Here is a 24278-nt window from a genome sequence, read left to right as displayed (position 1 = left end):
ATCAGCAGTGTTTGTTTAAAGTTCTTCAATGGTAATTGGAAGACATTAATTGTGTAGCATACCTCTGCCAAATTCTGTGGGCGGTTGAGGAGGACACAAAGCAGAAGTATTAGTCTAAGAACAATCAGCTATAATGCTAGAAAAGATGAGAAACAGTGAGTGCCTGCTTTGTTGTTGAGGAGAAACTCTATCCTGATTGGCAACAAGTTTGGCTAAGGATGAGGTGACTGGAAGAAGTTTTGGGACTCCTCTGTGAGTTTGTTCTGTGGATCATGACTCAGCTGCTGGAAGATTATTTTCCCTCTTGACTCATATCCATCTGTCTGACCTGGACAGGTCCTGGCAACCAGAAGAGTGCAGAAAGAAAAGGGATTAAGAGGATAATACAAAGATCCAGAGTATTGCAAAAGTTGTTTAATAACCACAGAGAGGGCACTGTCCTCTTTGCCTTTTCCTAGGCAATTGCACTGAGGTTATTTACTTTAGCCTCTAAATTATCTTCTCCACTATTACTGTCAAAAAAGCAGCTGCAGGAAGAAGGTGAAACTTAACCCTAAAATAATGAGTATGATAAAAACACTGTGACTAGAAAATACAAATCTGATTTGTATGGCTAAATGAGCAACTTTTGAAACACAAAATACTTGAGAAAGTCTAACAAGGTGTTATCTGTGTGTCTGCAATATTTTGTGGTGCCAGAATTCTGTGCTGCACAGTTGGCACTCTCTCACACTTGCCAGGCAGACCAGTGAGCAAGTGGATCATGGTGTCTGAATAAACCTTTGTCTCTAAAATGGAACATCCACATCTGTGGTGAGGAAAGTCTGGAATAAGCCACATAAGAGCTGACTGTTCAACAGATGCATGGAGAGATTTCCAAAGCCAGCAGTATGTTGATGTTCATATTGCTGAATTCATGCCATTAATATTTTTTCTTCTCCAGAATAAATGCAATTAGATTCCCTGGATTTGGGTTTTTTTCCTGTTAAAATACTGAATGTTAAAGACTCCTTCCTGTCAAGTGATCATTTATTTTCCTCTCAGTTTCAATACTTAAATGCCATCTTTTCCTGTCTCTCCCTTCAAATCTCCTTCTTTTAGAGAGGAAATGTTGACCCACAGCCTGAGAAAGCTGCGAGAGCAGATTGTTAAAGCAAATTTGTATGTGAGAGAAGCCAATTTTATTGGAGAGGAGTTGGACAAGAGGACAGAGTATAAAGTTACTCTCCAGATCCCAGCTTCAAGCCTTAATGCTAACAGTAAGGTAAGGTAGCCCTAATGGAACTAAATTTGTTGTTTGCTAAGTTTGCCTTTCACCATTCATATTTATTGTATTCTGATGTTAATGGTCAAGACAATGCATTAAATATGGCTCTGCTAGTGCAGGTACACCCTTCTTTATTAGTATGAAACTCTTATAACATGCTAGCTTGTTGTTAAATGTTTCGGTACAAGATCCTTCCACTAGTGTTGAAGTTCATACTTGCTTCTCTTGCAGAGTGCTAAAATCTCTGCAGGTTAGGGAACATCTGTTTCAAGGATGTACCATCACCTTGGGGATATTTGGCTTTGCGTCATCATAGTGAGCTGAGAAAATGCTGCCATCCTCGTTGTGCAGGGAGGAACTGGAGCAGAGAAGATTTGGATTTGTTCCAGGCATCTTAGAAAATCTGGGATGAGGGAACTGACCCCTACCTCAAACTGTCTGCTAAGATGGTATTATTTCAGTTCTTGACATCAGCTTAATACTTTGGTGCTACTCAGGTCGTCTTTAGTGCAGTAGAGATATTTTATCCCAGGACTAGAATTTCTCTCACTGTCCAGGGTTAGGACTGGGCTGGCCACTAAAGGAGTGGCAGATGCTCTCTGTTGACACCTTTACCTTCCTAAAGGGAAGAGAGAGGGAATAAGGGAGAGAATCTTAGGGGTTGCAAAAGAAAACTAAACCAACTTTAATGAAAATACTAACAAAATTAAATATATGCAGTTATATAAACCCCCAAATATTACACACAACACACACACCCCCCTGCCAATGACAACACCCCTACTGCCCTCCTGTGGGCAGGTACTTGGGATGTCCCAGACTGTGCTTGGTGGCAGATGGCAACTGGGTCTAGGAGCTGGATTCTGGAACAGGATTCAGGAACACAGGGATTGAGATCAAAGGCAGAACAGAGTCCTCCTCAGCCACCGGCCATTGAAGAAGAGGCTTGACCCTTGTGATCCCTCAGCTTTATGGGGAATATGACATAGATGGAATGGAATCCCTTGTTGGTCAGTTTAGGGTCACCTGTCCTGTCCACTTCTCCTCACAGGTGCAGCCTTTTACTCTGCACTCCCAATGTGGTACACAAGATTTGGCAGTGACCTTTGTCTGCACCCCAATTCCTATAAACGCAGGACATTATCACTTCTGGAAGAAGACAGTGTCTGTGCAAACATGCTGCTAGCTTCAGAAAGTGCCATCACTGAGACTGAGCTGAGAAGTAAAATCACTGAACATGAGTGAAATAGATCTGTTCTAGCTCAAACCAGGACAAGAAGTTTCCATCATTTGCTTGGTTTTCTTGCAGTCTTCTGGCACATAGGATAGTAAAGAAGGTTAAATCTCTGCACTGGTTGGAATTTGCAAACAGTAGTTACCTTATCTGGAGCTCCAGGCCTGCTGTAACTTGAGGATATTTGCAAAATGCTTAAATATTCCTATTTCTAACATTTATGTGAGGTGAAATTCCATGGAAACTACTGCCCATAGCTATGATTAAACTTCATAGCTAAATTGAACACAAATATGCTGTGACAGCTGAACTCAGAGGCTGTCACACTCTGATTTGGTTGCTCGAGCTGGAATAAAAAAAGAACCAAAATTCAGACTTTTCTCAAAGGTGTTATCAGTTTTGTATTAGTCATAAACTGATTGAAATCCTTATTGATTTCTCTTTAATCATTTTGCAGAGAGGTGCAATTCTCAGTGAGCCAGCTATTCAGGTGAGGAGGAAAGGCAAAGGCAAACAGATTTGGTCACTGGAAAAGCTGGAGAATCGATTGGTAGATATGAGGGATCTTTACCAGGAGTGGAAAGACTGTGAGGAAGACAATCCAGTAAGTAAAAATTATTCCAATACTGTGCTGATGGAATTACTTTCCTGTACATTTTGTTTTGTTTACGTAGATGTGAGAAAATTTTCTGGGTCAAGAGTTGGGGTATGGAGACAGGGTAGAAATATGTAAAGAGATAAGTTTTCCCAAGCTTTTGCTTTTCCTAGTACTGAAGCAGGTCTTCAGCGTTCCATTAACCCTTATCTTGTCACTTTGATGCTTGTTTGCATGCACAGTTTGGTGACAGAACTGAAGATGCAAGAGGCAGTAAGTAAACGCAACAGCAGCTGACATTCAGGCTGACTTCTCTGAATCTGACAACAGTAAAGAGTGCTTGCTGAGGACAAATCTTATACTTGGCCTAAAGTAAAATTCAGACCTGCATTCCTCTTGTGGTCTAGTCTAGTCTCTTACTTGAGTCCATTTTTCTTTCCCTAGGCTGGTTGTGCAACACTTTGAAAATGGTTTCATGAAAAGTTTTTTTTTCCTCTTACATTATTGTGGATTTGATTGCAGGTGATGAGAGCTTACTTCAGGCGAGCTGATCCTTTCTATGATGAGCAGGAAAACCACAGCCTTATCGGTGTAGCCAATGTTTTTCTTGAGTGCCTGTTCTATGATGTGAAGCTACAATATGCTGTTCCAATCATCAATCAGAAGGGAGAGGTTTGTCGTTCTTCTATAATCTGTCCTTACTCAATTCAATTACAGCCCATGGGTATATACTAGAGACTTTCCAGTTGCATGTGCACAAGCTCTTTGATAACAATTTGGAACTATGCAAATCCAATAACACCTTACTAGAGTTGTTCAGACACCTTGGAATTGCAGCATAGTGATTCTGAAAGCTTTGTGACCTACCTTTATGAACAAAGCAAATTGAAAGAAATACTTAGTAGAATAAATATGAGCTATAGTTCTGCTGACATTCACTGACTACCATCAAGAATAGGCTTTTAAATATATACTGTAAGAACAGCTTCAAGGGCAGTTAGAGCATACCAGGTGACATTCTCTGTGCTCTGCATCACATCCATGTTGCAGACTCTCTCTAGAGACTGGTGTGAAGATGAGTGAGATTGCAGTATGCTGTTGCCAAAGTCACTCTTGTGGCTGATTTCTTTACAGTTCTACTCTTTGAGTCTTACTCCAAAGCATTCTTAATCTGGTGCAAATACCCAGTGCAAAACAATAGAAAGGAATGAAATATTGTCTGTTTACAGACTGCAAACAGCAGTAAGTTGTAATTACCTGAAAAGGGATGATCCTGTCACTGGTTCCTGACACACAAGTAATTCTAACTTTCCTCTTACCAGGTATCAGGTCGTCTCCATGTTGAAGTTGTTCGTGTGAGTGGGGAGATAGACGACAGGCTGGTTGGTGGTGAGGATAGTCCAGACTCTTCAGCTGAAAATGACATTCAGGAGAGAAAACTTGTCTGCAGGGTGAGCTCCAAATATATCCCAACCTCTGAACAACTTTCTCTCTTTCCATTCCCAAGTCAAGTCCCTGGTGAACTGTCTTCTGAATGTTAGATGTCTGTTTATAACCTCACGCACTGTGTTCACTTCCAGCAGGCAGCTACACAGAGTCCTGTCGTTAAACTCATTGATACATAAAACTGTATTGATGTTTCAAGATTTCAAAAAGAAAGAAAAAGAAAAAAAAAGAGCAAATAACTTAACTGTACCACATCATTCAGTTGTATGTAGACAGCTTAATACTTCTGCTGTGTTTGTTTCATGGCCTTACATAATGTTCTGTTGTCCAACATTTGTCCTGAGAAGATGCTGTGTGGTCTTTTCTCACATCGTTTTGTTTCTGAAGTGGCTGAAATAATATATCAGGAGAACTGATGGGGTTTGTAACTTTCAATCCTCATGTTTTTCTTAAGCCTGCAAGGTATTCATTAAACTTCAATTATGTATGCATACAGTCTGACCCAAGAAATGTCACTGTAGTATTGGAAGAGACAGAAGATCTGTGAACTAGGATTAGAGCTACAATATCTGACTTGAAATGAGTCAGAGAATCTGATAAGCTCTCACTGCTCCAGTGAACCTTGAAAAGCTGGAGAAATGGACCTGTATGAACCACGTGAGGATCTACAAGGCCAAGTGCAAAGTCCTGAATCTGTGGCAATTCTTTGTATCAGTCCAGGCTGAGGGATGGAGAGCAGCCCTGTGGAGAAGGACTCAGGAGTGCTAGTGAATGAAAAGCTGAGCATGAGCCAGCAATGCATGCTCATAGGCCAGAAACTGACCATCTTTCTGGACTGTATTCAAAGCAGCATAGCCATCAGGTCATAGGAGGTGATTCTGTCCTTCTGTTCCACTCTTGTGAGACCCTACCTGCAGTGCTGTATCGAGCTCTGGGGTCCTGAGCACAGGAAAGACATAAACCTCTTGGAGAGGGTCCAGAGGAGGCCATGGAAATGATGAGAGGGCTGGAGGAGCTCTGCTATGAGAACAGGCTGAGAGAGTTGGAGTTCTTCAACCTGGAGAAAAGAAGGCTCTGGGAAGACCTACTTGTGGCCTTACGGCAATAAAAAAGGAGGTTATTAGGAAGACTGTTAACAGAGCCTGTTACAACAGGACAAGGATTGATGCTTTTAAAGATGGGAGATTCAGACTAGGTATTAGGAAGGTGGTGAGACACTGGGGCATGTTGTCCAGAGAGGTGATAGAGGCCTTATCTCTGGTTGGATGGGGCACTGTGCAAACTGATCCTAGTTGAAGATGCCACTGCTGACTACAGGGAAGTCGGCTTAGATGACTTTTAAAGGTCCCTTTCAACCCAAATCATTCTGTGTTTCTGTGAATCATGCTTTCTCAATATTTTTCTCTCCATTTTGTGAAACATATACAGAAGTGTTTATTATTGTTAAAAATAGAAAGAAATATTTACTAGCCATTCTGTGATACAGTAAAACTTAAGATAGACCAAGCTACAGGTAAGAAAAGAGGGAGGCAAAAAGCACTAGATGGAGTGGTCTCCAACTTTGCTGGCTTATGGATGATATGAACAATCTGGGGGCAATTACACTTTTTTTCACTTTTTACCCTGTTCCATAGAGTTCCATCAACTTGCATGGGGCATTGTTGCAGGTACCATATTCTCCTCAGGATCTTGAGTGCTGCCTTACTGTAGAAGCCTGCCTAATTTGATCTTAATTTGACAAAGGGAGAATAGAAGTTTATTAAATAGCATGTTTAATATAGAATCACAGAATGGTTTGGGCTGGAAGGGACCTTTAAAGGTCGTCTAGTCATATGATGACTTTGTTGAGAGCAGAAGATGTGTTGAGAACACTAATGTCGAGAAAAAAAGACAGGCTGCTTTTGTATTGGTGAGGTTATTTTTCTAGTATCACAGAATAAGTGCAAATAGTATCTTAACCCAAGGATTTTGCAGAATAAAGGAGCCATTTTTGTAGAAGCGTGAGATTTTTATTGTATTCCTCTTCAATTGCAATGGTTTTGATGCATCTCACCCTTAAAAATTGACAAAATGTTTTGGTGTGTTTTCAAAAAACAGCCCTTGAGCTTTTACTCCCCAGAAATGTGTGCTCGGTGACATCTAGTGGCGGTGTTCCCCTGATGCACTCAAAATGTTGTCTCCAGTGTCTTTATCAATGCAGAAATTCGGGTATTGTAAAGTTTTTTTTGGTTTGCTGTTTCTTTTTCTTTCTTGTTATCCCCTGCAGCAGAATAGAATAAAACTATTCTAACAGAAGATGTTTTTAACTCCATGCTTAAGTGGTTTTGCTTTCTTTCTCTTCTCTAGATTAAAATACTTCAGGCTACAGGTTTGCCACAGCACCTCTCCAACTTCGTGTTCTGCAAATATACATTCTGGGATCAGTTGGAGCCAGTTAATGTTGCACCTGAGGTGGATCCTTCCCTGTCTTCCATCAGCAAGGAGCCACGGTGCATGGTTGTCTTCGATCACTGCAATGTAAATTTTTTGTCTGCTTTGGTAATGATAATATAGACAAGGGAAGCAGGTTTATGCTTGCAAACCAGTTTCAGTTACCTATTTCCTCACATTACAATATTTCAGTGAGACCTGGACACTGCAGAGTTCTCTTCCCTCTCTGCTCTGAGCAGCCTTCTATAGTTCAAGATGCCTCTGCTGACTGCAGGGGGATTGGACTAAATGGCCTTGGAAATTCTCTTCCAACCCAAACCATTCTGTGATTCTATGATTTTTCAGCTCTTCATAGACTTTAGTCTTCAGCAAATTACCTATCTTTTCCTTGCCTCCTGTTTTTCCAAACTGGGGTGACAGTTGTTCCTTACCTCTATATTGTGTCTTTGGGACCAGGGTGACTTTACTACCTGCTTATATTAAAATCAAGATAGTAAATCTCTAAGCTTGAGTTGTTGTGTAGTCAACAGTCATCAACCAGTTTGTTGCTTACCCACAGGAAGTTTCTGTAAATATCTCTGAAGACTTCATGGAGCATCTCTATGAAGGCGCCTTGGCAATTGAAGTGTATGGGCACAAGCAGAGTGGGGACCGCAAAAATCCTGCCCTGTGGGATTTGGGAATAATTCAAGCCAAGACACGCAGCCTTCGTGACAGGTAAATATCACAAAGAGGTCCCTGGGTTAGAATTTTGGAGAATCACTGTATGAAGTGCTCAAGTGCTAAACCAGGTTTGGGCTAAGTAGTCAGGATTTTGAACTGAAGACAAATCAATGTGTGTTTGAGACTCTATCTATTAGACTATCATAAATAGACTCTTTCTACTTGCAACACACAATGCAATCTGTCAGCTGGCTTTAAAAAAGTGATAGAAGAGAAATACCCATCTCCATTCCAAATTAAAAGTGGTGAAGCTTGAAAGACTTTGCAGTCCCTTTTGTTTAGGCAAACTCAAGTGCATAATTAGTGTTTTAACTAAGAGCAAGCTGGTTATTTTGCCATATTTTGTTACACTAATCTGTGCCAGAAGGAGCTATCAAGTCCAAAACAGCAAGATGTTGTTCTGACTGTACCCTCATATATTTATTTAATATCATTCTTGGCTGTGAAATGTCATCACTGTAATTCTTGCACAGGAAGAACTTTATTGCTAGTTACTTCAGGTGGAGTAAATATGCAACAGTGTGGTAATTTCAGACTGAGAAGGGGCCTTCTTTTTTGGTGGCAGCTGTTTATTGTCTTGAGTGTAAGTTGTTTTGCCTCTCTCAAGCTCTGCACCTTGATTTGTTGGCAGTTGTTTCTCTCTTTACTGCCAACCTAAGCTTGTGTTGAGTATTAAGCTATATATAGGGATGTTTAAAAGTAAAGTCAGGAAAATATGGCAAAGAAGAGATGTAAAAAGGATGCTATAAAATAATCAGATACATCTGGTAGCTGAGTATTAAGTACCTTCTTCCTCTTTAATTTTTAAGTACTACAAAAGTGGCCATTTCTCATTTAAGCTCTTGGAAGAGGAGGAGAGAGGACAGTAGTATGATTAAGTTCAGGAAAGTGCCCTGGATCCTGAAAGCTTGTGAGACAATGTCATATTTCATTCTGCTATGTTCTGTGTGAATCTGATTGCACTGACAACACTGGGCTCCTGTGCCAGGAGTTGGGGCCAGAGCTTAAATGTTAGAATATAGTGGAATTGGGGTTTGTATTGGAACGAAGAAAAGGCTTATTTCTGATATTTGACCAAAATAATTGTTAGTAAAATTTGTGTGCACCGCACAACTAGTAACACTATATACCCATGAATAGTGCATCTATCGAAGATGATATGAAGAGAAGACTGAGAGGGGATCTTATAAATGTGTATAAATATCTGAGGGGTGGGTGTCAAGTGGAGGGGGCCAAGCTCTTTTCAGTGGTTCACAGTGATAAGACAAGGAACAATGGGTTCAAACTTGAACACAGAAGATTTCACCTCAACATGAGGAGAAACTTCTTTACAGTGAGGGTGACAGAGAATTGGAACAGGCTGCCCAGGGGGGTTGTGGAGTCTCCTTCTCTGGAGACTTTCAAAACCCACTTGGATGCATTCCTGTGTGGACTCCCCTGTGTGATCCTGCTCTGGCAGGGGGATTGGATCCAATGATCGCTTGAGGTCCCTTCCAACCTCTGATATACTGTGATATTGTGAAGCATTCCTTTGCTTCTTCAATCAGCATTTCTGAGCTAATGCTTTGGATTTTTCTTTCCAAGTGGAAAAGAAACCAAAAGAACCACTATTTGACATGTTTTGCAGGTGGAGTGAAGTAACCCGAAAATTAGAGCTTTGGGTTCAAATTCTAGAGCTGAATGAGAACGGGGAATACTGCCCAGTTGAAGTGACTCCTGCCAAAGATGTGTGCACAGGAGGCATCTTCCAGCTCAGACAGGTAAAGTGACATGTAGAGGATTTTGGCTGTGAAAGGAGCCTGTAGAAAACAAGAAGCTTCTATTTTGTATGGTAAAGGGATGATGTCCAAGGAACTCTCAAGCTTAGACACAAAATACTGTATGGTGGTGTTGTGGTTTAACCCCAGCCCCATGCAGCTGCTCACTTGCTCCATTCTGCTCAGCTGGGGGAGAGAATCAAAAGGATAAAAGTGAGAAAACTTGTGAGCTGAACTAAAGACAGTTGAAAAGGTAAAGTAAAAGCCACGCACAAGGAAACCAAAAGAAGGAATGCATTCACCACTTCCTGTTAGCAGGCAGATGTTCAACCATCTCTAGGAAAGTGGGACTTCATCACACCTAACGGTTACTTAGGAACACACACACCCCTCCTCCTTCTTCTTCCCCCAGCTTTATATGCTGAGCGTGAGATCTGGAATATCCCTTTGGTCAGTGTGGTCAGCTGTCTCCATTATATTCCCTCCCAGCTTCTTGTGCACCCCCAGCCTACTCACTGGTGGGGTGGGAGCAGAAAAAGCTCTGGCTCTGTGTGAGCACTATTCAGCCGTAACAAAAGCGTCATTAAATTACCAAATCTGTTTCCATCGCAAATCCAAAACCTAGCTCCATACAAATTACTATGGAGAAAATTAACTCTGCCTTGACCCAAACCACAGATGGCTAAAACAGAGATTAAGTGGAGGAAAGTGGAGTCCGCCTGTGCTTTGTGAAGTTGCCAGTGTGTATGAGCTCAGATGCAAAGGTGTTCAGAGGGTTCCCTGTAATCATTGTGCTACATTCTGTTTCCTGTTCTGTGATAGTACCTGGTAGAAAGGACATCAATCTTGACTGAACTTAATAATTTTTTAGAGAGGTCCAGAGTCCCTTTTATTTGATCCTTCCAGCCAACCACTCCTCTTTTCTTGGAATTCTACACACACCAAAATGTTAATATTTAACTGAATAGTTAACATTTTCAACTGATAAGCTTTAGCCAGGAGAACGCTAGGAATTAGTAAGATAGAGGCTGCACCTCTGAACTCCCCAACTACTTTGATATCTTTTTTTTTTTTAGTGTTTTCTTTTCCCCCATGGGTTTTACTAAAGAACAGTTACTTTGCCGCACTGATAGCATGAGTGGGTAAGAATTTTCAGTCAAGGAGTTGGAAAAAGTTCACTGAAATTCCAGTATCTTACCAAATCAGACTATTTTCTCTCCTCTTTTGTAAGTGGGGAAGAGATCCTATTCTCCACCTTCAGAAGTATTAAAAATAAAATCCTGTAACTGGGTGTTTTCAAAAACCCTCCAGAATAGTAAACTGGGGATTTGCTAAATGCTGAATTTTTTTTTTTTACTGTAAATACATAAATCCTGTCAACATAAATCCTTCCAACAGAAGGGGTAGCTCTTAAACACTGGACCATTGAGATTGCAGTACTCACCACTGTGCTCTTCACAAAACACTAATACAGTGTGGCTTGCAGAGGACTCTGCCAGTAGAGGTCTCTCTGTCATTAAGCTTTCAGCATTTTGTGTTTTTCTTCAAGTGTTTCAACTTGTTCTTTTGGGCAGGGGCAATCACGACGAATTCAGGTTGAAGTCAGATCTGTACAGGAATCTGGGACCTTGCCACTGATGGAGGAATCAATATTGTCTGTTGGCATTGGCTGTGTTCAAATAAAACATGTCAAGTCACAGAAAGGACCTGAAAATTACCCGGTAAGAGTCTGAATGTTTCTTGTCAGCTATGGTTATTTCCAAGACATGTAAAAGCACAATATTATGGCCTAAGTTTGTTGCAGATGTAGGCAACTGCACTTCTTTCAAGTTTTAGTTTGGTTTTGGGGGATAATTTTTGAACCTATACCTCAAATGTATAAAGCAATGTCAAGAAGAATTATCAGAATTGCATTGATGGTGATTTTTATGGATTATCCAGGTTAGTTTCAAACTAGATCTCTATCAAAAAAGTGTTGTGGAGGATCATCCTCTTAATCAAAAATAATTTTCTATGGCAAAATTAATATTCATAAGACTACCTTCTGTGACTCTTCTGGCTTTGGGGGTGTTTTTTCTGTGCTTAAGAGCAGCACTTAACATACCATTCAAAGAAGAAGAGAAACAGCTAGTGTTTCTAAAAATTCATTAGGAGTTTGTCCAGTGGATTTTATTTCAAATATTCGATATGGCTGAAGTTTTAAGGAATTATTCAACTTAAAATAAATCAATGGAACATATATTAAAATTATGTTGAGTTACATGTCAGAATTGTGAGAGACAGTTGTTGTCTCAGGGTATATGAATGTGCACTAGCAGTGTGCTTGGGTGGTGTTGTGGTAGCCAAGAAGACCAAGAGCATCCTGTCTTGGATCAGCAATTGTGTCCAGCAGGACAAGGGCAGGGATCATCCCCTTGTACTGGGCGCTGGTGAGGCTGCACCTCAAATACAGGCTTCAGTTTTGGGCCTCTTGCTCCAAGAAGGATATTGAAGTGCTGGAGAATGTCCAAAAAAGGCAAAGAAGCTGGTGAAGGGTCTAGAGCACAAATCCTGTGAGGAGAAACTGAGGAAACTGAGTGTTTTTTCAGCCTGGAAAAAGGAGGCTGAGGGGAGAACTCCACTCTCCCTACAGCTCTCTGAAAAAAGAGGTTGGAGTGAGGCTGGGATTGATCTGTTCTCCCAAGTAGCAAGCTGTAGGACAAGAGAAAATGTCCTCAAGTTGCAGCAGGGGAGGTTTAGCTTGGGCATTAGGAAGCATTTCTTTGTGGGGAGTTATCAAGCCCTGGAACAGGCTGCTAAGGGTGGAGTCACCGTGGCTGGAGAGGTTTCAAAGCCATGTAGATGTGGTGCTGAGGGACATGGTTTAGTGGCGACTGGGCAGAGCTGGGTTAACATTTGGACTTGATAATTTTAAAAGTCTCTTCCAACCTAAACAATTCTATGATTCTCTATGTCAGGGAATTGTTGGACAACCTCAGAAGCACTGCATCTCATCTTAAAATGCAAGCAATATTGATCTATTTTTAGAGGCTGTCTTTCTGAGATGCTCCTATGAGTTTCTAGTGCAGTTTTGACTTTTTCACCCAACAGCTAAATTAAAGTTTTGTCATTGCTCTCAGTTAGCAAGCCAAGATCTGGTGCATCAGATGAAGCAAGTCTCTTCACTTGCATGATAAGCTGCCCAGCTTGAGACAAGGCCAATTAAATGTCTTACAGTTTTCGGGACGCCTCCCAGCTTTCCATAATGTTTACCCTGGTGACAGGGTGTGATTCAATGCCTGTCTGCTCCCATGTTTTGCTTACTCAGTATTGTTTTTCCCTTTGTGAGCTCTGAAGTAGTTGGAGTTTTTTTATCTCCTAACCTCAGCATTCCCTTGCTTCTTATGTTTCTGGCACACAAAAAGGAGGATTTTTTTCCGCCTTTGCAGAGATCTCACTCTTCAGCAGCCTCCTAGTCAGACTATTGCTTTTATTCCTATTATGCTTCTGCTAGTGACTCTGCCTGCAGGCTTGCTGGCTACCCTTCCATCACAGAAGTGCCTAATACCCACATCCTTTAGAGCAATTGGAGTCTTTTTAGACTCTTTAGAGTCTGTTTTTAGCAGAGCCTGTTGCAAGAGGACAAGGAGTGATGGTTTTAAACCAAAAGAGGAGAGATTGAAACTAGATAGAAAGAAGAAATTGTTTACACTGAGAGCAGTGAGACCCTGGCCCAGGTTGCCCAGAGAGGTGGTAGATGCCCCATCCCTGGAAACATTTCAGGTCAGGTTGCCTAGGACTTTGAGCAACCTGCTCTAGTTGAAGGTGTCCCTGCTGACTACAGGGTGGTTGGACTAGATGACCTTGAAAGGTCCCTTTCAATCCAAACTATTCTGTGAGTCTATGAATGTCAAGAACAAAAGGTGGTGTCTCCCATCAGAAAATAATGGAAAGCAAAATGTTGGGAGGTCTGCATTGTGACTCCTGATGTGGCAGACAGTTATTCTAACTCCCTAACAATCAGTTTAGACATGTACACTTTTTTGCCTCTAAATGCCAGCTTGCCTTGAGTCCTTTATGCCAGACTTATTTCTTTCAGTGCTTCCAGTAACATTGTTAACTCCTCTAGAAAAACCAGCATGTTTTTCTTTGCTCTCCAGGATCAACAAATTTCAAGTTGTTTAACTATAAATCCTAAATTTTCTTAGAACAATTTAAGTATTCTATTTGCTTCCAGTTATGAAGACTTCCAATAGCTGTATTTTTTGGTTTTTTTTTTCCACTGTAATGGTTGGATTGTTCTAGTTTTTATTTAGATGAGCTGACAGCAACAAATCTTTGGGATGTCAATGTGTTTTAATTCTGTGATCATAGCCTTGCTAAGCTCAGACTGCTGTGTAAGACTGCTAATGCTGCTTAAAATGGTTACACCTTTTGCATTCAGCATGTTTCCCACTATCAGATAAATTTAATGGCATGATTTTGCATCTTTTGACCTAGGAAGAAGAGGATGAAATGGACAGCTACCAGGTAAAAATTTTGACTTCTGTCTTTTTTACACATTTTCAGATTAAAATTTGTAGGGGAGGGCCAGCATTTTAGCTCTGCTGTGCTGGTTGGATATGCACAGAGCTGGTGTTCTGAAGAAGCACAAAGCTGAAGAATTGCATAGATTCTGCAGAGCTGTATGGGTGGATCGAGTGAACAGGAAAGTGCCTTAATGTGTATTTCCAAAACAAATTCCAATTGCTTTTTTGGTTTTGGGGGAAGGAGTCTTCCTTCTGGACAGCCTCTGGTTACATTGAGGTTGTCCTCATTAAGAACAAGCCTGACAGTGTTGAAAGATGCAGTCAAAATAATTCATACTATATCATGTTACAAACATGCTATGTGTATGAGAGCTGGGGTATGCTGCATGGTAATCAGCCCTTGGGCAAGCAAGGGGGATTCTGTTGCTGGAGCCTAAAAGAGGCTGAAATCAGCACATGCATTTTTCTTGTATAATATCAGAGTGACATCAGAACTAATGAGGCACAATATCTGTGATATATTTTTCATCTTCATAACTTCAACAACATCACATCACCATCGTTATAGATCTCAACTTTGTATAACAGAAGCAACCAGAGATTTAAGTTTAATGCTCTCTGACAGACTCCAACATGACTTGTAGGGGTCTGCAGGTGAGTAATATAACTGTAGTTTATAGACTTGCATCCACCCATTCTTCTTGACAAAGTATTTGTTATAGTTTGATATGGAATGAATCTGAACTGCTGTTGCCATAAAACAGGCTTGCCCGAAGGCATCCCTGAGCTGATAGCTCATCTTTGTAGCACCCTACATGCTGCATGTAGAGTATTGTTCATCATTTCTGACTTCTTCTACACCAGAGACAAATGACCTGAATGTTCTTCAGGATTCTGAGCTGTTTTTTTTATGAAGGACATGAACACTTAGGAAAAAATATTTTTAAAGGCTCAGTTGCAAGTGCCGTAACTGAGGAGGGTGGCATGATGCAGGGCACGGATGGATTCCTAATCTGAGGCTGCTAAACACTGAGGGTGAATGATGAGTCATGGATAAGGACTGGGATTTCCAGCTTTCCTGCAAGGTAGTGGTTAGTGAGTTTAAACTAATTGGGAGGCAAAGAAGATGTATGAAGTGAATTTTGTTCATCTGCTTGTACAGAATAACAGAGAAAGAGATGCCTTATGCTGGCAAGCAAAAATACTTTCAGTAACATGTAGGAAGTTAAGAATTTGGACCTGTGAAGAAAGGCTTAAGAGAACTGGAGTGGTTTAGCCTTAAGGGGAAGAAAAGGCTCTGGTGGGATCTTGACAATGTATGTAAATGGGAAAGGGTAAAGACAACAAGCTCTTCTCAGTGGTATCCAGTGAACTGATGAGATGCAATGAGTCTCCCATGGTGGTGGCCAAACACTGGAACAGGTTGGCCAGGGAAGTTGTGGAGTTTTCATCCTTGGAGATACTCAGATCCTAACAAGACATAGCCCTGAGCAAGCTGCTGTGGTTGACCCTGCTTTGGGCACAGAGCAGAGCTGGGCAGTCTCCAGAGGTCCCTTCCAACATTAGCTGTTCTGTTTCCTTTTAAGTTGTCCTGTGCAAAAGAAAATAGAAAAGAACTAAGTGATTCATTGGAGGCCTGCTTTGTCTTTTTCACGTACTTCTTGGGTGCAGGATGAGCAGAAGGTTTGAGGAAATGTGTAAGCCACAAACAGGAAACCTTGACATTCCTGGGTCAATATTTGCCATGACTCCTTTCCCCTTTACAGGATAGGGATTTGGAGAGGCTCCGTCGGAAGTGGCTGTGTGCCTTAACAAAGCGTCAGGAGTATCTTGATCAGCAGCTGCAAAAGCTCGTTGGGAAGCCTGGTAAGCAAAGTACTATTAATGAAAGATTGAGTCATGGCCATGCACTTTTAATCTCACCAGTAGTTTGCTTTCAGTGAAACTAAAATTGGGGAAACATACATAGATTGTTCATGATTCACATGTATTGTGTGTTCCTCGTGTGGTGAATTTCTCAGCAGAGTGGAATGGTGTAATATCATCAACAGCTGATCAAGGCATTGAGTAAAACTTTGTCCTGACTGGCATCCTTCTTCTCCAGATAAAACAGAAGATGATGCAGATCGGGAGGCACAGCTTTTGGAGATGAGGCTAACACTCACTGAAGAGAGGAATGCTGTCATGGTTCCTTCTGCTGGCAGTGGGATCCCTGGAGCTCCGGCAGAGTGGTATGACACACATTGCAACAACGAATGTAAAAATGATGCATGGCCTCTTCCTGGCTTGGATTGTTGCCCTTTACTACTTGCTTTAATTTAGCCTCTGTACACAGTATGAGCAAAGCTGTTAAAATTAGGCCTTTTGCTTAAATTGTTTTATTAGGCTGTTTATCTGAAATCCAGAAATGCTATTTAGTAAACGATACTATTATTGATCCCAGCCTAATTATGACCTTCTGAAGAAACTGGATCAATATTTATTGCCACTGCACTTACCATTTTAAAGAATTAGCTAATATGTTAATTACCTAGTTCATTCACTTAAAAGATTGCTCTGTCATAATAAAACTGCATCTACAGGAGCATTTTGTTGTGCTCCTGGTTTGTGCACAGAGACTGTGTAGCCAGCAAGTGTTGCATGTAATTTTATAAACCTTAAAAATAATAAACTACACTAGACTGAGATTGCCATACTGTAGCAGCTGTAACAACTGTAGATAAGGAAGCAAAGTGGTTTTACTCCAAACCTCTTGTCTTCAGTTGTTTTCAGCTGTTGTTTTTTTCTCTGACAGTATTTATTGATGGAATGGAGTGTCATGGTGTTTTAAGGGTGAAGTTTGGTAAAGCTAGTACTTCTGAAACAAAAAACCCAGCAAATACATGTTGGAAACATGTCAACCTTCACATCAAAGTGTCTGACTTGGTTTGAAAACACTTGAGTTGCAGGAAACTTACTTGAGGAAGAATCTGGTTTCAGCGCATTTGCACCAGAGGAAATGTTTAGCTTAGGATTCAAGCACTGCGTATATTACATAAGACTCCAGCTTGCTCCTGTTCACTGTAAAGTTCATCAATTTCTGCTCTGTCATGAGATCTCAGAATGGCAGGGGATGGAAGTGACCTCTTGGTATCAACTAGTCCAGCTCCCCTGCTAAAGCAGGGTCACACAGAGCAGTTTGCCCAGGATTGCATCTAGGCAGGTCTGGAGTCTCTCCAGAGAAGGAAACTCCACAACCTCTCTGGGTATCCTGGCCCAGTGCTCTGGCACCATCACAGGAAAGACTTTTTTTTTGTTATGTTTAGGTGGAACTTGTGGAACTTCCTGTGTTCCAGTTTGTGCTCATTGCCCCTTGTCCTGTCACTGGCCAGCACCGAAAAGAGTCTGGCCCCATCTTCTTTACTGCTGCCCTTTAGAGATTGATAAGTGTGGTGGGTTGAAATTACCCCCCCCAACTAATTTGGAGAAACTACCCTCCAAAATAAATTGCCAGGCTAGCACAGTTTGGGATGGAAGCAAATGAGGCTGTATTTACAAGCAAACTACAATCTGGAAATATGAACTGCAATGAAAATGTACAAAATGTACATTATATGTACAATATATGTATATCTTTACAATTTGTAAACAACACAGAAACTCCTCAGAACCCCCTGGATGGATAAAGGGACCCGTTCACCTCCTCCCCCTCTCTCTCCCTCCTTCCCATTACCTCACACAGTAGTCAAAACAGAGATACCCCTAGAGAGAGAGAGGAAAATTGCAAGGAGAAGAGAGAGAGAACTGTTTATGCCTCTGCTCTATATTCCCATTAGCAATCCAATGAATTATATAGACCTTATCATTATTTTTCTTTTACATCCAATGGTCATTTATTTTACTTTCAGTCTTTGCAGTCAGGGATTAGGCTAAAGCTCCCCCTTCAAACTATAACAATAAGTATTGAAAAGTTTCCTTCTCAGTCTTGTCTTCTCCAGGCTAAACAGCCCCAGGTCCTTCAGCTTTGCCTCATCAGAGAGATGCTCCATTCCCCTCTGCGTCTTTGTAGCTTCTGCTGGACTCTGTCCAGTAGCTCCCTGTCTTTCTTGAATGGAGGAGTCCATAACTGGACCCAGCACTCCAGATATGGTCTCAGTCAGGCAGAGTAAGGGTGGATTGGATACCTCTCTCAACCTGCTGGCCACATTCTGAGTGCACCCCAGGAGATTGTTGTCTATCTTGGCCACAAGGGCACATTGCTGTCGTGTGAGAAACTTGTCCACCATCACTCCCAGGTCCTTCTCTGCAGAGCTGTTTTCCAGCAGGTCAACTGCTAACCTGTACTGGTGCAGGGGTTATTCCTCCCTAGGTGTGGGATCCTTGTTGAACTTCATGAGGTTCCCCACTGCCCAACCCTCCAGCCTGTCCAGATCTTGCTGAATGGCAGCACAGCTTGATGGTGTGTCAGCCACTCCCCTCAGTTAGGGAGGGATGGCTACAAACCATTTTTACAGCTCAGACTGCAAGAAGGAGCCTTAAAGTCTTTCATGCTTCATGTTACATTTGTAATACCTACTTAACATTGTGTATCTTTAAAGTGCTTGGCCACAGAATCCTTCATTTTAAAAGCCAGAACACCACCTATGTTACTCCTTCTTCCATGATATAAAAGATACCTTAAAGGGCAACTCTGACTCTTAAATTTGTGTGCTTTATAAGAAAGAGTAATAGCTTTGTAATGTGGCAGCATCAATGTTAGTTTAAAAACTCTGACACTGCATTTTTTGATTCTCACTCTGCTGTCTTCACTGCTGTCGGTAATGCAGAGGGGTCTGCACCTAATAAATGTGTGTGTCAGAGTAAGTAAACTTCATTTTGCTAATAGTATTTTAGAGGGAGATAACATTTCTGAAAGCAGAGGTCAAAGAATATAATACTTTTAAGAGAGCTGGTATAAAAAATAGCAATTGAGTTAAGTCTCTTGGAATCTGCAACAGTAAATTAGAATAAAGCTGTTTGCCAAGGTTATCAATGGTCTGGTTTAGAATTGCAATTGTACTGACTGTAATGTGCTGTGGACTTGTATCATGAGTGCTGAGTAAAGCTGCACTAGTTTAAATGCCACCATTGTCCCTGTCTTGTGTTTTAGGACTCCTGTGCCTGGTATGGAAACTCACATTCCTGTTATTTTCCTTGACTTGAACGGTAAGTGGTTCTTAAAATGACAGAGCACTTTGAAACAAAATTTATACAACCACTGACACTGTGGAATTTAAACAAGCTAATAAAGTGAAGAAATACCTGGAATGGAAAGTAGATTAATTTGATTAATGCACGTTTTTCACTGAAACATTGTTTAATGTCTCAAAATACACAACATTATATATGGAAGGAACCATAGGTTTTATTAATCCCAGTGTTTTGCAGGTATTTAATAATTAATGTATTAAAATGAGTACACCTAAGGGAAAGAAGAGCAAAAGTCAGTGTAAAGGAAAAATTATTGTTGGCAATGTTCTTTCTGAGGTCTCACAAGGATATAGCACTGATGCTATATCCTGTCATTGCTTTACTGATCACTTAGAAGAAAATGTAAAGTCACTGGGAATAACATCTGCATATCAAAAAGATACACCTTGGGGAGTTCACGTTAGCCTTACAGAGTGTGATCCTGTAGGTTTTGTTAAACAATGTGTGTTTCTATCCATCCAAATACAAGACAGCCAACCATATCCTGGGCTGCATCCAAAGCAGCATGGCCAGCAGGTTAAGGGAGGAGATTCCAACCTTCTGTTCCGCTCTGGTGAGATCCCCACCTGCAGTGCTATGTCCAGATCAGGGGTCCTCAGCACAGTGAAATCATGGACCTGTTGGAGTGGGTCCGGAGGAGAGACACGGAAACGATCAGAGGGCTGGAACACCTCTGATATGAGGACAGGCTGAGAGAGTTGAGGTTGTTCAGCCTAGAGAAGGCTCCAAGGAGACCTTCTTGTGGCCTTTCAGTAGTTAAAGGGGACCTATAGGAAAGATGTGGTCAAACTTTTTAGCAGGCTCTGTTGCAACAGGGCAAAGGGTGGTGGTTTTAAGCTAAAAGGGGAGACTCAGACTATGTAGATGAAATTGTTACACTGGAGGTGGTGAAACATTGTCACAGATTTCCCAGAAAGCTGGTAGATGCCTCATCCCTGGAAATGTTCCAGGTCAGATCAGGTTGGATGGACCTCTGAGCAAACTTCATGTAGTTGAAGATGTCTGTACTGTCTGCAGGAGGCTTGGACTGGATGACCTTGGAATGTCCCTTCCAACCCAAACCATTCTGTCATTCCATGATTCTATAAGATCCACTTCTAACAATGTGTTTGTTGGATACTTCTACCAACAATGGGAAGTTGCAGCAACCTTAGAGTAGTCCAGGGAGTCCACATTTCTTAGTCAGTTGACCAAAGCCTTCTTAATGTGTTTAAAAGAAAGTTAACACTTGATTAGAAGCATTGTGTGAGAGTGAGGAGGTGACATTCTACCTGTGTTTGCTGCAGTACTGTTACATTTATGATTTGTTCGCTTCAGAAAGCACATTGATGAGTCAAATTTGGCTTCAGAGAGGAGCTAGTTAATAATTCATTCGTGGTGAGTGATTGGAGCAAGAACAGGTTGAGCTTCTTCTCAAAAACCACATTAAGGGTTTGTTTAATTATGATCTATAATTACTGCATTTTCACTTGTTACACCAGCAACCTTTCTTCATTTAAAAAAAAAAACAAAAAACAACCAAAAAACCCCAAAAAAGCCTCCACAACACATATCTAACACCTATCTAATGAGCAACGTACTTGGTATGACTGAGCAGTACTGCTGCAAGCATACCTGAGGACTAGGAGGTGATGTTTACAACTGGAGAAGATGACTACACAGTAGAGGACATTATAAGGCATGCTTGAGTGTGCCCCCAAATCCTTGTGCATACTTTCTGCATAGAAATGTGATTCTTTCTTAGGTGGAGCAATGTGGGGAGATTGTTTTTTTTTTTTTTTCTGTTTTGTAGGTAAAGTGTAAGTATCCAGGCTGAGGAATTAGTGATGAAAATGTGAATTCATCACTTCTCAGATGTTTCTGAAAAGGATAATTGCTTTGTGTCCCTCACCTTCTGCATCCATTTTGTTTCTAGCTGATGACTTCAGTTCCCAAGATAACCTTGATGACCCTGAAGCAGGTGGATGGGATGCCACACTTACAGCAGAAGAGGAGGAGGAATTCTTTGAACTGCAGATTGTGAAGCATCACGACAGTGAGGTAAGCAGAGATGCAGACTGGTATATTTCACTGAGGAGTATTTTACTTGTTCTCTTTATGTATTCAGATGTGAAAACAATGCATCAAAGATGGCATACAAAGGGTACAACACTTGTTTCTTATGTGACTGACTTTGCATTCGTGGAATATATGCTAGGAGAATAACCATGACTTAAATAGTAAAACTCAGGGATCTGCCTTAATTTAAATCCAGGCATTACAAAAGCTTGACAGTCTGATTTTTGCATTAAAAACCAAAACCACCAAACCAAAACCCTTGAGCAAATTAGAGCACTGAACCTCCCAGCTGAAAACCCAGTCTTAGCAGTTGTTATGGATAACACATTTACCTCTGGATTGTGGCATTCATTATACTCCATTTTGCCACACAGATCATGGTTTTACAACTTTACTATTGTTGATTTATAATTTTTGCTAGGTTCAGGATCTCTGATTTGTTTTGGTTTTTTTAACCTTAAAATTTTGCTCTTTGCTCTGAAACTTATTTTTCTGTTTCTAGAAGAACTTTACGCCTGATGGTTTCATAGGGTTTTTTTTTTGTTGTTCTCTTTTGTTTTTAAAGCCTGGAAAGATGGCTGCCAGGCCAATTTTCTTATGGCTTGAAAATAAGCCATTTAAATCATCAGTAATATTTTTATTTTAACAGTCAAAAAGATAAATTCCAGCTTTTGCTGTATGGCTAGAAATGTTTTAGCAAAATTCTTTCTCAAATATGGATAGGAGAGTTTCTGCATGTGATGGAAGATGCTGCTCTCAGGTTTATCTTAAATTAGGCCAAATGGTCCTGCAATTCTGCATATTCTATGATTGATTTGCAATGATCCTGGGTATTCAAAGATCTTGTTTTCAAGAGGAATCATTCCAGAGTTTGAGCAAGTTGGCATTTTTAATCCCAACATCTTCATTTGGCAAACTAATCTTGATTTTTAAATGGCCTCTTCTAAAGAGCAGGGATTTTTCTTCATAGGAAGGTGAAATGGAGAAGCTGACTCTCAAAATGTATGTATTATGTATTTTTGTTAATTATGCTTAATTAATTACAGTTAATTATACACCTAATTATGCTTATTAGAGGATACATTTTTTTCCTTTGCAGGTGAAAGCAGAAGCCTCATGGGATTCCACAGTCCATGACTGTATCCAGCTCAGTAAGGGAACAGCAGCAGATGAAAGGGTTTACCTGATTGTGAGAGCCACTGTCCAGCTCAGCCACCCTGCAGAGATGCAGTTAGTGCTACGCAAACGCATTTGTGTGAATGTCTATGGCAGACAGGTAAATCTGCTATAATCCTTCACTTTTTCACTCTGCCCTCTGTGTTTACCACTGCTCAGAGGGGAAGGCTGTGGTTTGTGCAGTATGCTGCTGTCATGACTCATAATGGCATGCATCAAGACTTGAGGCTGCCAAGTGATTTTGATGGTATCTTTTATATTGTGGATGATAATGCAGCTGTTTTTCAAAGGCTCGGTGGCCTTTAGGTATGAGAGGTTTGGTATTATTTGGATGAACTACAAAGTGCTTTACCTCCAATAACTGGAAAAAGTAGAAAGAGTTAACTTCTCATGAGCTTGGAGTTCCTGTTCTGCAAAAGCTGTGCATCAAAAGAAACTTGTGTGTCTTCCTACTCCTATAGTGTGTTAACATATTATAGAATCACAGAATGATAGGGGTTGGAAGTGACCTCTGGAGATCAAGTCCAACCCCTTTAGTTCTAGCAATTTCTTTTTATGCATCCAGATACTTAGAGATAAACCAGCAACAGTTGAAGCAAAGGTGCTTTGGTGTAATTTGTCAAAGTTAAACACTCTTGGTCTTTTATGTTTTCCAAGTGGCTTGTGCTCTTAGGATAGTGTGTAGGTGACAGCAGGATGGTAAATGGAAAGCAGAAGGTAGTCATCCCATTTGCTGCATCATGTCCTGAAAAATACTTAATTCTTGAGAAAGATGGTGAGGAAGAGTTTGTTCAGTGTTGTCTCAAAATCCAGCTTACCCTAGCAGTGATAGTGACACAGCAGAAAGCCCGAATTGTTATTCTGTTTGCACATCTGTAGTTAAAATCTGAAGCAAGAGCAAAAGAGGTGTGGTCACACCCAGAAACCTTATAGGCAATTCTAAACTGCTTTTAGTGCTAGGAATAGAAGGACTGCAGTCCTTGGTGCTTTGACCAAGCAAAATGTTTTTCTCAGAATGGGAGCAGTGAATCTTTGGTCATATAGAAGGGAAGAGTGTATTCAGATAGCTAAATGGAGCGTGACAGTAATTACAATTGTGTTAAGTCTTCAGTTCTGTTTTCTGTGGGTTTAGTCAATGATGGTTTTTATTTTAATTCAACACAGAATCTTTGCCTCTCTTGCTAGGTTTCTAAAAATCCCTGTCAATAACCTTTGCTGGGTGTTTGTCTCAGCAGCATCTTTGAATGACTCATCTCTGCATTAATTCACCAGTCCAGTTCTTAACCCTGCAAGGCGCCAAGTCAGCACAAACAATGACCATGCCCCTTAAATCATTCTTCATAACGATCTCTTTGGTCAAGAATTTAGTGTCTGTACTTGTCAATATTCAAGACAAGTCACCTAGGGCTCTAGCAAAAAAAAGTAAAAATACACCTCTAGAACCAGCAAGTGCTTTGTGTGCTGGATAAGCGGTCACCTTGCAATGAAGGGAGTTAATTCTTTCTCTGTATCTAAAATACAGACAAGCAAACTGTTTGTCTCCCAGTTATAATCTGTGACTCTTACATATGTATTGGCTAGTCTTTTGGGTTTGGACTTCTTTCACTGTAAACTCTATTTACTTCAGTAGAAATATGTTAAACCATGTTTTCCTTAAAGCAAGAAATAATTGCCTTGGTTTTTTGCCTCCCCACAGGGCTTTGCACAGAGTTTCCTCCGGAGAATGGCTCACCGAAGTTCCATTCCTGGCTGCGGTGTCACTTTTGAGATAGTCTCAAATATTCCAGAGGTGAATAAGAAATCAGAGTCTCTGATTTCTAGAGGCTCTGGCTAAGAGCCTCTAACTTCCTGATTT

General features: G+C 40.9%; 1 protein-coding gene across 1 annotated transcript in view; it reads left to right on the top strand.

The window, feature by feature from the left end:
- KIF13B (kinesin family member 13B) overlaps positions 1-24278 on the top strand; it is a 145121-nt gene that overhangs the window by 88738 nt on the left and 32105 nt on the right. Inside the window, exons 20-34 of the mRNA XM_054383379.1 lie at positions 1102-1264; positions 2959-3105; positions 3619-3768; positions 4419-4547; positions 6889-7059; positions 7532-7689; positions 9323-9455; positions 11027-11173; positions 13932-13961; positions 15727-15826; positions 16065-16191; positions 19089-19144; positions 21105-21229; positions 22347-22523; positions 24120-24212. Coding sequence (XP_054239354.1) covers positions 1102-1264; positions 2959-3105; positions 3619-3768; positions 4419-4547; positions 6889-7059; positions 7532-7689; positions 9323-9455; positions 11027-11173; positions 13932-13961; positions 15727-15826; positions 16065-16191; positions 19089-19144; positions 21105-21229; positions 22347-22523; positions 24120-24212 — 1906 coding nt within the window. The remainder of the gene's footprint in view (positions 1-1101; positions 1265-2958; positions 3106-3618; positions 3769-4418; positions 4548-6888; positions 7060-7531; positions 7690-9322; positions 9456-11026; positions 11174-13931; positions 13962-15726; positions 15827-16064; positions 16192-19088; positions 19145-21104; positions 21230-22346; positions 22524-24119; positions 24213-24278) is intronic.

This window comes from Indicator indicator, chromosome 9, assembly GCF_027791375.1.
Source record: "Indicator indicator isolate 239-I01 chromosome 9, UM_Iind_1.1, whole genome shotgun sequence".
Lineage (NCBI taxonomy): Eukaryota > Metazoa > Chordata > Aves > Piciformes > Indicatoridae > Indicator > Indicator indicator.
The sequence above is the reverse complement of the archived record's forward strand: the minus strand, read 5'-3'. Positions and strand labels throughout refer to the sequence as shown.